The sequence below is a fragment of the Giraffa tippelskirchi genome, chromosome 7, assembly GCF_054371585.1.
Source record: "Giraffa tippelskirchi isolate mGirTip1 chromosome 7, T2T-mGirTip1v1.2.pri, whole genome shotgun sequence".
Taxonomy (NCBI): domain Eukaryota; kingdom Metazoa; phylum Chordata; class Mammalia; order Artiodactyla; family Giraffidae; genus Giraffa; species Giraffa tippelskirchi.
Window position 1 is genome coordinate 160443618 of NC_137281.1, and position 14146 is coordinate 160457763.

General features: G+C 40.5%; 1 protein-coding gene across 23 annotated transcripts in view; it reads right to left on the reverse strand.

Annotated features, from left to right (window-relative positions):
* Positions 1–14146, reverse strand: part of EFCAB11 (EF-hand calcium binding domain 11) — a 221690-nt gene that overhangs the window by 142761 nt on the left and 64783 nt on the right. Inside the window, exon 6 of one of the 23 annotated variants that reach the window (XM_081510839.1) lies at positions 1831–3622. The exons of 21 other annotated variants lie outside the window; for them this stretch is intronic. In XM_081510839.1, coding sequence (XP_081366965.1) covers positions 3547–3622 — 76 coding nt within the window. In that variant the 3' untranslated portion in view covers positions 1831–3546. Of the gene's footprint in view, positions 1–1830; positions 3623–10389; positions 14090–14146 lie in introns of those variants that run through there. One more of the 23 variants, XM_081510845.1, reaches the window with a different exon arrangement.

A 14146-nucleotide genomic window follows, 5' to 3' on the forward strand; every position in this document is an offset into this window, starting at 1 on the left:
TTCACTGACTCTGAACATAACCTTATAAGGTCTTGTTTTTTCTGATTATAAAAAGAAAGAAGTGAGGAGTCTCCTATTATAATACAGGGATGTTACCGAGTTACAGAGTAAGTTTAAGCAAGATTCATTATGCATAAACTCTCCAGAACAGAGAGTTTATCTGCTCTATCAGATATGTCAGAGATATGTTTGGGTGCACAAGTTAATAGTAGTATATCCTCTTTCACATCTGGCCTATTAATACTTTCCTAGTTCTATCTAGTCTAAGCTTTGCAAGTATACCCTTCTTAGTATTTACTTGTATGACTCCTTTCTCTAGAATAACAGACTGCACAGTCAGATGAAAGGGCTCAAATTAGTTGACATCATAGACGAAAAGTCCTTCCATATTTCAAACTGATCCTAAATTGAGAATTCACTTCCATTTTTTCTACTGAAGGTGGTTTGTAGTAAGTTGAAAATTAATAGTGGAAACTAAATAACAAACTAGAAAATGTTTTAAAAAATGACAGAAACATAAAAATGAAAACAAATGATAAAAATACACTAGTTATGTCTGTCTATAAACTCTGGCTTATTGAGAGGCAGTAACTGTAGTTATTAAGAATATCGGCTTTGGGGTCAATTGGCTTGGTTCTCTTGACTATTTCATTAAAACGAAAGCTAATAAAACTTATGGAGCAGTAAACTAGTTGTTAAGCACGTGAGCTTGAAATTTTATAAGGCAATGCACTGAGTTTAGGACAGTCAAGACAATTTTGAAGAAATTATAAGGCTCTAGGACTTATAATACTAGATATCAGGACTTATAAAATCATATAATTAAGAGAGTGTGGTATTGGCACAAGGATAGACAAATATAAAGATCAAGGAAAAATAACAGAGTCAGGGAAGAGTTGAAATTACAGTCTCTCAAGTCTGAATTCAGTCTAGAGGCAGAATTCCTTCTTACTCAAGGAATCTCAGTCTTTTTCTTATAGACATTAACTGGTTAGATGAGGCCCACCCACATTAGGAATGGTAATTTACTTTACTCAAGATCTACCATTTAACTATTTTGTTTAGTTGCTAAGTCATGTCCAGCTCTTTTGCAACCCCATAGTCTGTAGCCCGCCAGGCTCTTCTGTCCATGGGATTTTCCAGGCAAGAATACTGGAGTGGGGTGCCATTCCTTCTCCAGGGGATCTTCCCGACCCAGGGATCAAACACCTCTCCTGTATTGCAGGTGGATTCTTTACTGCTGAGCCACCAGGGAAGCCCCAATTAAATTAATTAAACATTAATCACATCTTAAAAATATCTTCACAGCAACATCTAGAGTGGTGTCAGATGAAAAACTGGATACCACAGTCTAGCCAGGGTCACACCTAAAACTAACCATCACACTTGCATTACGCAACAAATAAGACCAAAAAAAGCATGAATTCTAAAAAAATGATAAATTGGATCTCATCAAAATAAAGAACTTCTGTCTTTAACAGAAAATGAAAATGAAAGTCATAGGCTGGGACTTGTATCTGGAATATGTAGAAATCTCTTATAACTTAGTAGTTTAAAAAAAACATTAAAATACAAGCAAAGATTTGAACAAATCCTGCATCACAAAGGTGTGGGTGGGAAACAGAGCAAGAAACTATTGTTTGAGTCATCAGTCATTAGGGAAGCTCGCATTAGAAGCACAGTGAGATACCACTAGACACCTGTTAGAAACGGCCAAAACTAAAAACAAAACAAAAAATTAATAATACTGAGCGCTAGTAACAATGGACAGCAACTGACAGTCTCATATTCTGCTTGTGGGAATGGAAAACGGTAAAGTCAATTCAGAAAAAGTTTCCCAGTTTCTTTATAAAATCAAATATACACCTACCATGTGGCTCAGAAATCACACTTATTAACTCAAAAGAAATGGGGGTAAATATCCAAATAAAAACCTGAACACAAATGTCTATACAGCAGCAACATTCATAATCACTCCAACTGGAAACAACCCAATGTCCATGAACAGATAAACTGGTACATCCGTACAACAGAATGTGACTAATGATTTAATCTGATCTGTGCAATGACATGGATGAATTTCACATGCATTATATTAAGGGAAAGAAGCCTAATACAGAAGGTTACAAATTGTATGATTTCATTTACATGGCATTCAGGAAAAGGCAATAACAAAAGGACAATAATAATAATAATCAGCGGTACCAGAGACTGAGTATAGGGAGGGAACTGAATAGAAATATTTTATGTGTCAATTATGGTGCTGGTTACACAACTGTATACATTTATCAAAACCCATCAGACCATAATACATTTATTAATGGACAAGTCTAGGATCTATAAACTGTATCTTAATAAACCTGACTTTACAGTGCTAGCAGTGAAAACCAAAAAGACGAAAATAATATTACATTAGGAAGAAACTTCCTAATGAGATGGCTGGATGGCATCACTGACTCAATGAACATGAGTTTGAGCAAGCTCTGGGAGCTGGTGATGGACAGGGAGGCCTGGCGTGCTGCAGGATGCAATGTTTAAACAAGGAACCTCAGTGCAAAGACTCGGAATAGAAGGTAGCGAATGTCTTGACCAACAAGATGAGTGAGACTGAGGAAGCATTAACGAAATAGACATGAGGTTTACAAGCCTGTAGAAATAAAGGACACATCATCAGGTAGTGATTTAAAAGTTTTACAATACTTTTTAAACAGTTATTAATACAACTAACAATACGCTGCTTCCTATCCAGGAGCTATTGAAAGTGTCACACCTCAGCCCTCCAGCTTGACTGCTTACCTGATGTTTCACTAACAGTAGTACTTTGGTATTACCCTGAGATAAAGTAACACTGAAAATAAAATAACAAGGAATCCTCAAGGTATTTACTGAACAACACCAGTAAAAATCAACCTTTTCCTAACATATGTACCAACCATTTAGAAAAGACAACAGACTGTAAATATATTCTTGGGAACAGGTGCTATGGAATAAAGGAAGAAAACGTATGCAGAGATCAAAAAAGCAGGTGACTATGAACAGTAAAATAATATTACAGTAAGACATTAGACATCTGTATCATATTTCAGCACATGTGTTAACACTCAAACCTTTCTTGAAGCGATAACGTATTCTCCTGGGAATGCATATAGTGAACAGTGGATCTCTTCATTTCAACCAGAAAAAAAAATAGTCTAAAGTTGACTGACAGAGAGGCAAACTCTATTAGTTAATAGCTATACCCCAGATGGCCATCTTAGGGGCATTTAAAGACTATTATCTACGTCATTGTCTAATATACTGAGGTAGACAATGGCACAGTGAAACCTTCCCTGTTTGCAGCTCTACTGAGGGAGGCATAGAATGAATGCTATTTAGGCACTCAGTCATATCTGACTCTTTGTGATCCCATGGACTGTAGCCCGCCAGGCTCCTCCGTCCACAGGTTTCCCAGGCAAGAGCGCTGGAGTGGGTGGCCACTTCCTTCTGCAGGGGATCTTCCCTGCCCAGGGACCGAACCTGCATCTTCTGCATTGACAGGCGGATTCTCTACCACCGAGCCACCAGGGAGACTGCAGAGAGAACAGTGGGACTAAAACGAGTGGTCAGAGACCAGACAGGCCTCCTGCGGGAAAATGGAGAAACAAAAACCATTCAGATCCTCTAATTGAGAAACACAAACGCTTAGCAAAGCCTATGAGATCAGGAAAGGCTTGCATGTGATCATTAGAATGATTCTCCAAATCTGAAAATTAAAAGCCATGAAAAAACACTGTGGGTTAAAAGACATTATATGAAGACAATTGCTTTGAATCATGGCTGTGTGAAAATGTATAAAACATCCTATCCATGAGGTTGGACAAAATGAAAATAATTTCAAAAAAGTACTAAAGTGATAAATCATGGATTCTGAAGCTTGAGTTTGAATCCTGACTTTCCACTTATTAGCTGTGCAACCTTGGACAAGTTTCTTAACCTCTCTGAGTTTCATCTATGAAATGGTTGTTGTGAGGATGAAATGAATAAAGAACATAACATTTATTTATTTTTGCCGTGGAGTAAATTTAGCCATAACTCCATGTGCAGACAGGAGTTAACACAGCAGCCCTGCTTGGTCATCCTGCTTCCAAGGACGGCTCCTGGCTGTCCCCACCCCCGCTAAGTCATAAGGGTGGATCACTGTGCCGGAAACAGTTGTGCAGGAGTCTGAGTTATGTCGAACCCTTGCTCTTCTTCTGTGAGTCTGGAATTCTGGAACATGCCCTGTGTAGAATGCCTATGTAACCATCCCACAATAAAACCTCTAGGTGCTGGGTCTCTGATGAGCTTCCTTGATTGGCTACACTTCACACATGATGTCACAACTTGTTGGAGGAATTAAGCACATCCCATGTGACTTCAGTGAGAGTGGACCCTCGGAAGCTTGCCCCTGGGGTCCCCTAGACGGAGCCCCACCCGCCTTTCTCTTTACTGATTCTGCTTCATATTCTTTCACTGCAACAGATGCAGCTGAAAGTACAGTCATATGTTGAATTCCTCTAGTGAGTCACAAATCTGGTGGTGGTCTTAGGGACCCATGAACATATTCAGAAATAGATTATTACAAGCAATTATCTTACATTAGATCTAAGTATAGTTAAGACATGTATTTTAATAAATCTGGAAGTCACATTCACGAAAAGTGACTTTTAGAGATAACACCTTGATGAAAATAAACATTGCATTGCTTCTTTTCATAAATAATAGATAAGATAAAAAAGTTGAAATTCAATAGCATGTTCATTAAATTATACCAACATTCCTTGATAACATGCTTTTATGTTCCATGAAAATAAACATTTAGCTGTTACATCTTTCTAAATGATATTCAAGATAAGAACATTAAGAGCTCAGAAATACTCAGACATATCCTTCAAATAGCAATAGAACATACAGCACAACTGAAAGGCCAGAATCACTAAACTGTAGCGATGGATCACTAATTTTATATATTTTCATCATCTCTTACAAATAAGTGGTTAGGCTTTCCCAAAACTTAATAAATCCAATGTTCTGCCCAATATATCTAATGTTCTGTCTAAAAAAATCAGTACTGCAAAAGAGAATTTGGAAAGAAAAGCTCGAGAGGAAAAGTACTTCATAATTCATGAAGACTTTCTGCTTTTGAATAGCCAGATCAATCCCCCACTGGAAAAAACGGTAAGTAAGACACTAAAACAAAACTACCTTAAAGGCACTGAGTCAAAAAGATAGTGGGGACGGGCCACACTCTTAAGGCAGCTCAAATTCAAAGAGGCTGCAGCACCTCACGGCCACTCCTGCCGTGAGGGTGTCGGTCCCTAGCTGCACCTGAGCTCTGGTTTGGCGGCTTCCCTGGAGAAGAGGCCAGGAGACAGGATTCGGGGCTTGCACAGAACGGATCATCTCACGGGGTAACTTTCCCACGTGAAGTTTATCTCCAAAAGGTAACGTGAAAGTTACCTTAAGCAAAGAAGTAAAAGAAAAAGATTTTTGAAAATGATAAGCTATCTCTTAAAAGTTATGGCTACTGATTGCCCTCATACAGACTGGTAGCCTGACTCTAAGCAAACCTGGAGTAGGAACAAAACTTTCAATCTATGGATTTATTTTAATGTGGTCCTATACTGATAGTACACATACACACACATACACACACAAATGTCTTAGGTAAAATATTAGCAAACTGAATATAATAGTGTATTAAAGAATAGCATCGTGACCAAATTGTGTTTACATTAATACACACGCACACATATGAGCCATTCAGCACATTAACAGATTAAAGGGAAAAAATCTCGATAAGGGAAAAGCATGTAATAAAATTCAATGCCCATTCTTGACAGAAACTCTTGTACTACACTAGGGAGAAACTTCTTTAATCTGACACAGGATATAATTATAAAACATCTGCAGCTAGCGATGATCCAAATGAACGGTAAAAAGGTGCAGTCTCTCTCCCTGAGTTTGGGAACAAGACACTATCTCTACTGGCAGTACTAGCTGCTGAGCAAGTCCAGAAAAGGAAACTAAAGACGTGAGATTGGAAAGGAGGAAGATCGTACTGTTTTCCACTGGTATCAGAATCTTCTCAGAAATACCTTCAAAAGTCTACAGACAAACTTAACAAGGTTGCTGGTTATAAGATCTATATATAAAAATCAATTACATTTCTATTTAATTGTTTCTACAAGCAGTTTAAAAAATAATTTTCAAAAGCTACCATTTTAATAGAAACAAAACTATAAAATACCATATTATAAACTCCAAATTTGCTAAGACTAAATTTTAATTGTCCTCATCACAAAAAAGAAATGATCCTTAAGTGACCTGATAGAGGGACTAACTAATGCTACAGAGGCAATCACATCACAAGATGTAAATGTATCAAATCAACACATGTACACCTCAAATGGACGTGACATCATGTCAATGATATCTTAATTTAAAAACCCTATAAGCATGTAGGAATAAATCCAACACAAGAACAGAAAAACCTATTTGCAACATAGGGTAGTGACTGAAAGCACAGACTCTACATCTAGGCATCCTTGGCTCAGCTGGTAAAGAATCCGCTTTCAATGTGGAGACCTGGGTTCAGTCCCTGGGTTGGGAAGATCCCCTGGAGGAGAGCGTGGCAATCCATTCCAGGATTATTCTTGGGGCTTCCCTTGTAGCTCCGTTGGTAAAAAATCTGCCTGCAACACAGGAGACCTGGGTTCAATCCCTAGGTCGGGAAGATCCCCTGGAGAAGGAAATGGCAACCCACTCCAGTATTCTCGCCTGGGGAACCCCATGGACAGAGGAACCTGGAGGGCTACAGTCCATGGGGTCACAAGAGTCGGATACGACTGAGCAACTAAACCTCCTCCTCTGCCATTTACTAGCTGTAGGCTCGTGGGCAAGTCAGTTAACCTCTATGTGCTTCAGTTTCCTGTGTAAAATGTCATATATTACTAGGACCACCTCATGAGGTTGGTGGGAAGACCGAACAGAAAGTAAGAGAATGAGGCTTGGCACACAGGGAACCCCTAGAGTGCTCCATAAAGTGAGAACCGTTAGGACTATGATGATGATTCTGGCAGCAGGATAATGTAGAAAACTGCATACGCTTTCTGAAAGGCTTTTAAGAATACTTAATTAAATGGAAAATATACCATATTCATGGATAGGAAGACAATATTGTTAAGACATCAATTCTCCGGAAAATCTCTAGACTCAATGCAATGCTAATTAAAATGTGAACAGGGTTTTTGATGCTCAATAAGCCGGTTCTGGAATTTAAAGCAAAGAGCTCATAACCAATACACCACTGAAGAAGAGAAGTAAAGAGGGAGACTCACACCACAGACTTGAAGACTTTACGAGGACAGCGTGGGGTTGGTGTTGGGATAGGTTAAGTGACCAAAGAAACATTATAGAAAATTCATGAACAAAGGCAGTGTGGCAGAGCTGTAGAGAAAAGGAGGCACAGTCAATAAAGAGACCTAAAAATATTGGTTATCCATAAGGAAAAAAGTGAAATTAGGTTCTCACACACTTATGCCATACACAAAAACCAGCTTTAGAGACTTCCCTGGTGATCCAGTGCTGAAGAATCTGCCTTGCAACTCAGGCAATATGGGTGCCAATCCTCGGCTGGGGAACTAAAATCCCACCTGCCATGGACAACTAAAAAAGCCTGCAGGCCACAACTAGAGAATCCATGTGCTGCAGTGAAAGATCCCACGTGCGGCAATGAAGACGCCCAGCACCACAGCTAAGACCCAACGCAGCCAAATAAACCGACATTTAAAAAATCAACCCTGGAAGAATTAAGGGCTTAATTTTCAAGGGCAAAACTTTAAAAACTGTGAAGAAAACAGGAGTATTCTCTGAACCTGAGATAAGGAGGGGCTTCTTAAATAAGATACTATCACTCTACAACCAAAACAATTCACAAATTTAGCCAAATTAAATTTGATTTATATTTCAAAAGGCATACCTGAAGAAAGTGAAAAGACAAACCACAAACTGGGAGAAAATATTTGTGAACTAACAACATATATGTACCAAGAACATATATAAAAAAACATGTTCAAATCAATAGAAAATGCAGCAGAAAAAAATGTGGGTGAAAACCATGGACATATCTACAATATACAGATAGACAATATACAGATATGTAAAAAACATGAAGCGATCTGATAGATCAATCATTATTAAATCAAGCCCACAATGAGTTATCATATCTACTCCCCCGGAAAAGATTAAGAAGTCTGACAATACCAAGTGCTGGAGAAGATGCAGGTCAACAGACTCTCTCACACACTAATGACTGTAGTGTAAATTAACACAAATGACTTGGAAGTATCATTTGGTATTATAATATTTGGCACTAAGTAAATATTTGTAGACCTTATAACCTCAGTACATATCAAATAGAAACACTTGGACACAGCTACCAAGAGCGATAATATAAGATTGTTCGTATGGCATCAAGAGTAATAGCAAAAATAAACAGAATTATTTTTTTGTGGCGATTACTAAATGCCCATCAACAGGAAAATAGATAAATTATGGTAAGTTCATGCAGTTCAGTTCAGTTCAGTTCAGTCGCTCAGTCATGTCTGACTCTTTGCGACCCCATGAATCGCAGCACACCAGGCCTCCCTGTCCATCACCAACTCCTGATGAGTATAAATATATACAAAACAGGAATAAATATCAGAAATATATTATGAGTGAAAAAAACAAGGCACAAAAGACCTAAATTTAGCACTCTTTTTTTAGATAGTTTTAAGATAAAGATTTTATTTTCTTGGGCTCCAAAATCACTGTGGATGGTGACTGCAGCCACAAAATTAAAAGACATTTGCTCCTTGGAAGAAGAGCTATGACAAATCTAGACAGTGTATTTATTAAAAAGCACAGACATAACTTTGCCAACAAAGTTCTGTCTAATCAAAGCTTTGCTTTTTCCAGTAGACATGTATGGAAGAGCTGGACCATAAAGAAGGCTGAGCACTGAAGAACTGATGCTTTTGAATTGTCATTCTTATAGAGAAGAAGTCTTCCACAGAAGACTCCTGAGAATCCCTTGGACTGCAAGGAGATCCAACCAGTCCATCCTAAAGGAAATCAACCCTGAATATTCATTGGAAGGACTGATGCTGAAGCTCCAATACTCTGGCCGCCTGACGCAAAGAGTCAATTCATTGGAAAAGTGTCTGATGCAGGGAAAGATTGAAGGCCAAAGGGAGAAGACAGCAGCAGAGGATGAGACGGCTGGATGGCATCACTGACTCAATGGACACGAGTGTGAGCAAACTTAAATCTTTACATATTTAAACTATTGCACCATAGTTTTAGTTTATGAAAACTGTTACTATGCCACTTTGGAATAATTTGCTGTAACACTTAACTTATTTACACAACCTGTTGGAAAGACTAGCATGTAAACACTAGTTAAACAAGGAAGGAAAACAGTATATATTACTTCCATAAAGCCAGTTTACAGAAGCTAATTTACTGATAAACTGTTCTTCTGGTACTAAGTAACTGAAAAAAACAAAAAATCAACTGCTCTGAAAGCTATTAGTCAAGGACATCTAGCTGTAAAAATACATAGCAACTTTATACACAAATAGACAGTAAAGTCATGATTCTATAACACAAATGCTAGACTGAATGTTTGCACTCTTCCAAAATGCCTATGCTCAAACCTCACCTGCAGTGCGGTGGTTTTAGCAGGTGGGCGCTCTGGGAGGTGATTAGGTCATGAGGGTGGAGCCTCATGACTGGGACTAGTGCCCCATGAATGGGACCCCAGAGAGCCCCCCGCCTCTTCCACCACGTCAGGACACACTGGGAAGACATCTGTCTGCAGACCACGAAGCAGGCCCTTGCCAGACACGAACCCGCCAGCACCGGGATCCTGGGTTCCCCCGTCTCCCGAAGTATGAGACATAAATCTCCGTCCTTGAAGCCACCCCATCTCTGCTCTGCGTGTGTGCTCACTTAATCGTGTCTGACACTTCGATACCCCGTGGCCCGCCAGGCTCCTCTGCCCATGGGACTCTCCAGGCCAGAAGGCTGGAGTGGGCTGCCATTTCCTCCTCCAGGGGATCTTCCTGGCCCAGGGATTGAACCCGGGTCTCTTGAGCCTCCTGCGCTGGCAGGCGGAACCTGCCCCTGCGTCACCCGGGAAGGCCTCGCGGTCTCCTGCCCCAGCAGCCCGGGAGGACTGAGCCGTCACTGCGACGGAGCGCGCGGCGCTGGGCTGAGAGACCCCGGGCTCGGCCGTAGTTTATGCCCCGAGTGCGCGGCCTCGGGGGCGGGGGCGGTGTTTAAACCCACACGCGAGAAATAAAGAGACGGCACCACGCGTTCTTAAAGAACCTTTTAATTGTTAAAAATCTATAACCCTATAAGGAACTATTCTTACCAAGAATTAACAAAATTGTGACGTAATTTCCTTATATAAGTGGCATGCTATTTAATCCAGATTCAACTGCCTTTGGATAATACCAAGGTTCACAAGCTCTGAGGAGAGAATGAAGCATTAATATAGCATTACCATAGGATTAGTTAAAATGAAAAAGTAGAATTCCACACACAGAGTTTCCAAATAGTAGATAAATTTGCTTTTTGGTAGATCAGAGGTATCTTGCAGTATAGCATATTAACTATATTGAGGGAAAAAACTATAATTTAAGTATTAAGATTTAAACATTAAACACTAAATTCTATAGTGTGAAAGAATTTGAAAAGTAACATAAATCCTGTAGAAAGTGTTCAAATTGCCTAAAATAGGGAAGAAAGATTAACAGTTGTTGAAAAATAATATAAATACTTCAACAGGCAAAAAATCACAAGACCCTATTAGTATGCTTAAGTGACACTACCTACATTTTCTACATAAATTTAAATTTTGGACATGTCAAAGTCTGTAAGAGAGAAAGCCCTTTGATATTCCAGATAGACATCAAAAGATATCCTATTTAAAAAAATGTAAAGTCAAGCCACAAATAGGTAAAGATCTTTTATAACTCATAAATGAGAAAGGATTAGTACTAAGAATATATAAAGAATCCCTACAGATTAAAAGAGACAACTCAATATTTATACGTGGGCCAACAATATAAACAGGCAATCGACAGAACAGGCCGGCAGACATGATGCTAAACTTGACTAGCAATCAGGGAAATCAAAATGGTAATAAAATGCCATTTCACACTCATCAGCTTAGCCAGAACTCAAGAGTAGGGGGACAAGCGTTGATGAGGCTGTGGATATAAAGGGATTCTGATGCGCTAGTAAGAGGGAATGGAGAAGGCAATGGCACCCCACTCCAGGACTCTTGCCTGGAAAATCCCAGGGACGGGGGAGCCCACCAGTTAGCCGTCTATGGGGTTGCACAGAGTCGGACACGACTGAAGCGACTTAGCAGCAGCAGCAGCAGTAAGAGGGAATGTGAGAGGCTGCTCAGGAAGCAGTCAGGCTGCAGATCCGCAGTCTATGGCCCGACCGTTCCGTTCCTATGTACGGGTGCTCTAAGGATCGCTCCCATGTGTGGACAGGAAGACGCCTGCAGGAACACCCGCTGCAGCACATCTGTGATAACAACAGATGAGCCTGTCAACAGGAGAACAGATCCACAAATGACGGGACGCTTACATAACAGAAAAAAACGCTCTGGGGGAAAGTTTCTTTCCCCGTCTATTTCCACGCTGAGGGACCTCTGCTGGAGTAACACTCCCAGGCTCCCTCCACCTCCTCACTCATCCCTCCTGGAGAAATGACTTATCTAATTGGTGCTCCCCTTCTTTTCTCTGTAAGAGCCTCCTGACTGCAGGGCAGGGTGTACACAGTACTCTGCTCCCCAGTGCCAGGGGAGCCCCAGGCTCACTGCACGGCCTGTGAATAGAGAAGGGAAAGGGCAAGGCGCTCAGTCGTGTCCGACGCTTTGTGACCCCATGAACAGTCCGTGGATTCTCCAGGCCAGAATACTGGAGTGGGGAGCCGTTCCCTTCTCCAGGGGATCTTCCCAACCCAGAGATGGAACCCAGGTCCCCTGCATTGCAGGCAGATTCTTTACAAACTGAGCTATCAGGGAAGCCCTGTGATTAGAAGGGTGAACGTATTTAATTCTGGCTGCGTTCTAGCAAGCCAATCCCTTGCACAGAGCTGTCTCACAAACACAGAGCTGATATCTGTATCTGCTGCTCTCCATCACTTGCATCTATTTCTCAATTTCTTCTAGATGGCAAAAGAGAGTTCCGGTTCTTCTGCCCTCTTAGGCTTCAACAGAATACTTTACAGTGAGGAAAAATACATGAAAGCTTTCAAGGGGGCTGAGTCTTTAAAATATAGTAAGAGAAAAGGCAATTTGCATTTATGTCAGCCCAAGAGATAAAAAAAAAAATAATGCTATGTATTATTTAAAATACATAGATCTGTATCATAAAATACAAAGACACACATAAATGATTTTAAAAATTCAGGAATAGTGATTATCACTGGGGCAGAGGAAGGGAAATGCAACCAGGTAGGGTTAACCAAGGGGCTTCTCAACCATGTTTGGAATGGAATGGTTCGTGTCTCAATTTGGGAGGAAAATATATCGTGTGCACACTTACATACCACAGATACTTTTACAGGAGAACCAGCAGCGGAGTCGAAGAACCTACAAGAACTGCCTGCAGGCGCCTGCCCTGTCCGTTAGGCCTAGCCAGCTCTTCTCCAGACCCCCTGGAACCAAGCCAGTGGGAAGAAGGATTGCCCTTCTGGAGACGGACATTAAACGGAGCGCTGGCTTCTAAAGTGTTACTCTAAACAGGAGGAAAACCTATTAAACCACAGAATCAGTGCGAGTCAGAAAGGATAAAGAAAAGGATCCAAGGAGTGGAATTACTAGCAGCAAACCATGGAAAGCTCTGCTCTCTAGAGCTTACTTTTGCCAGAATGAAACCTAAACTATCATCTTAAAAAAAAATATATTTTTATTAATTATCTATGAAGGAAGAGTCAATAAGTACTCTAAGCAATGCATTTCAGTGTCTTATAAATCACTAGAATGTTAACTTCAGTGGAAATTCTCAGTCAGTATATTATGACTGCATATGGTCTGAAGATGCACAGAAAGGAGATAATCTGTATTATTTCCTGATTCCCTCGGCTAAATGAGACACTCTGAATCACCACCATAATAACAGAACAGAGTCTGCAAATCTGTGCCACTTCATTGAAGAGAATGCATATTTTTTAAAAAAACTTTCATATATTTTATTAAGTTGTTAATTATTAAAAACTTATTCCTCCAGAAAAGAGGTACTCAGATGATAAACTCTTTTTGGCCTGATGCACAAGCAGCCTCAAAATTATTTTTTCTTGTCTGGTGTCTCCGATGAAGAGGAACTAATGAAGAGTATGCTAACATTACAAATCTCTGACATTTAGACGAGATACTCAGTCCGTACTGCGTGCTACAGTTTGTAGCCTAGGGATAAATAAGATGTTGGAAAGTAAATAAGAGGTAGGTGGTCACCGATTGAAATAACAGGTACAATGCAGGGAGCTGCTTCCCAGTGAAATAACAGGTACAATGCAGGGAGCTGCTTTCCAGTGAAATAACAGGTACAATGCAGGGAGCTGCTTTCCAGTGAAATAACAGGTACAATGCAGGGAGCTGCTTTCCAGTGAAATAACAGGTACAATGCAGGGAGCTGCTTTCCAGTGAAATAACAGGTACAATGCAGGGAGCTGCTTTCCAGTGAAATAACAGGTACAATGCAGGGAGCTGCTGTCCAGTGAAATAACAGGTACAATGCAGGGAGCTGCTTTCCAGTGAAATAACAGGTACAATGCAGGGAGCTGCTTTCCAGTGAAATAACAGATACAATGCAGGGAGCTGCTTTCCAGTGAAATTACAGGTACAATGCAGGGAGCTGCTTTCCAGTGAAATAACAGGTACAATGCAGGGAGCTGCTTTCCAGTGAGAGTCGGCCACACTGCACATGACTGCACATCCCGGGAATGCTCAGGAACCGAAACATCTGAGGATTCCAACGTCTGTCTTTAACCCGTCATCTCCCTGTTCACAACACACAGAAAACACAGACAGACGGCATGCGGAGGTGGAGAGAGCCAG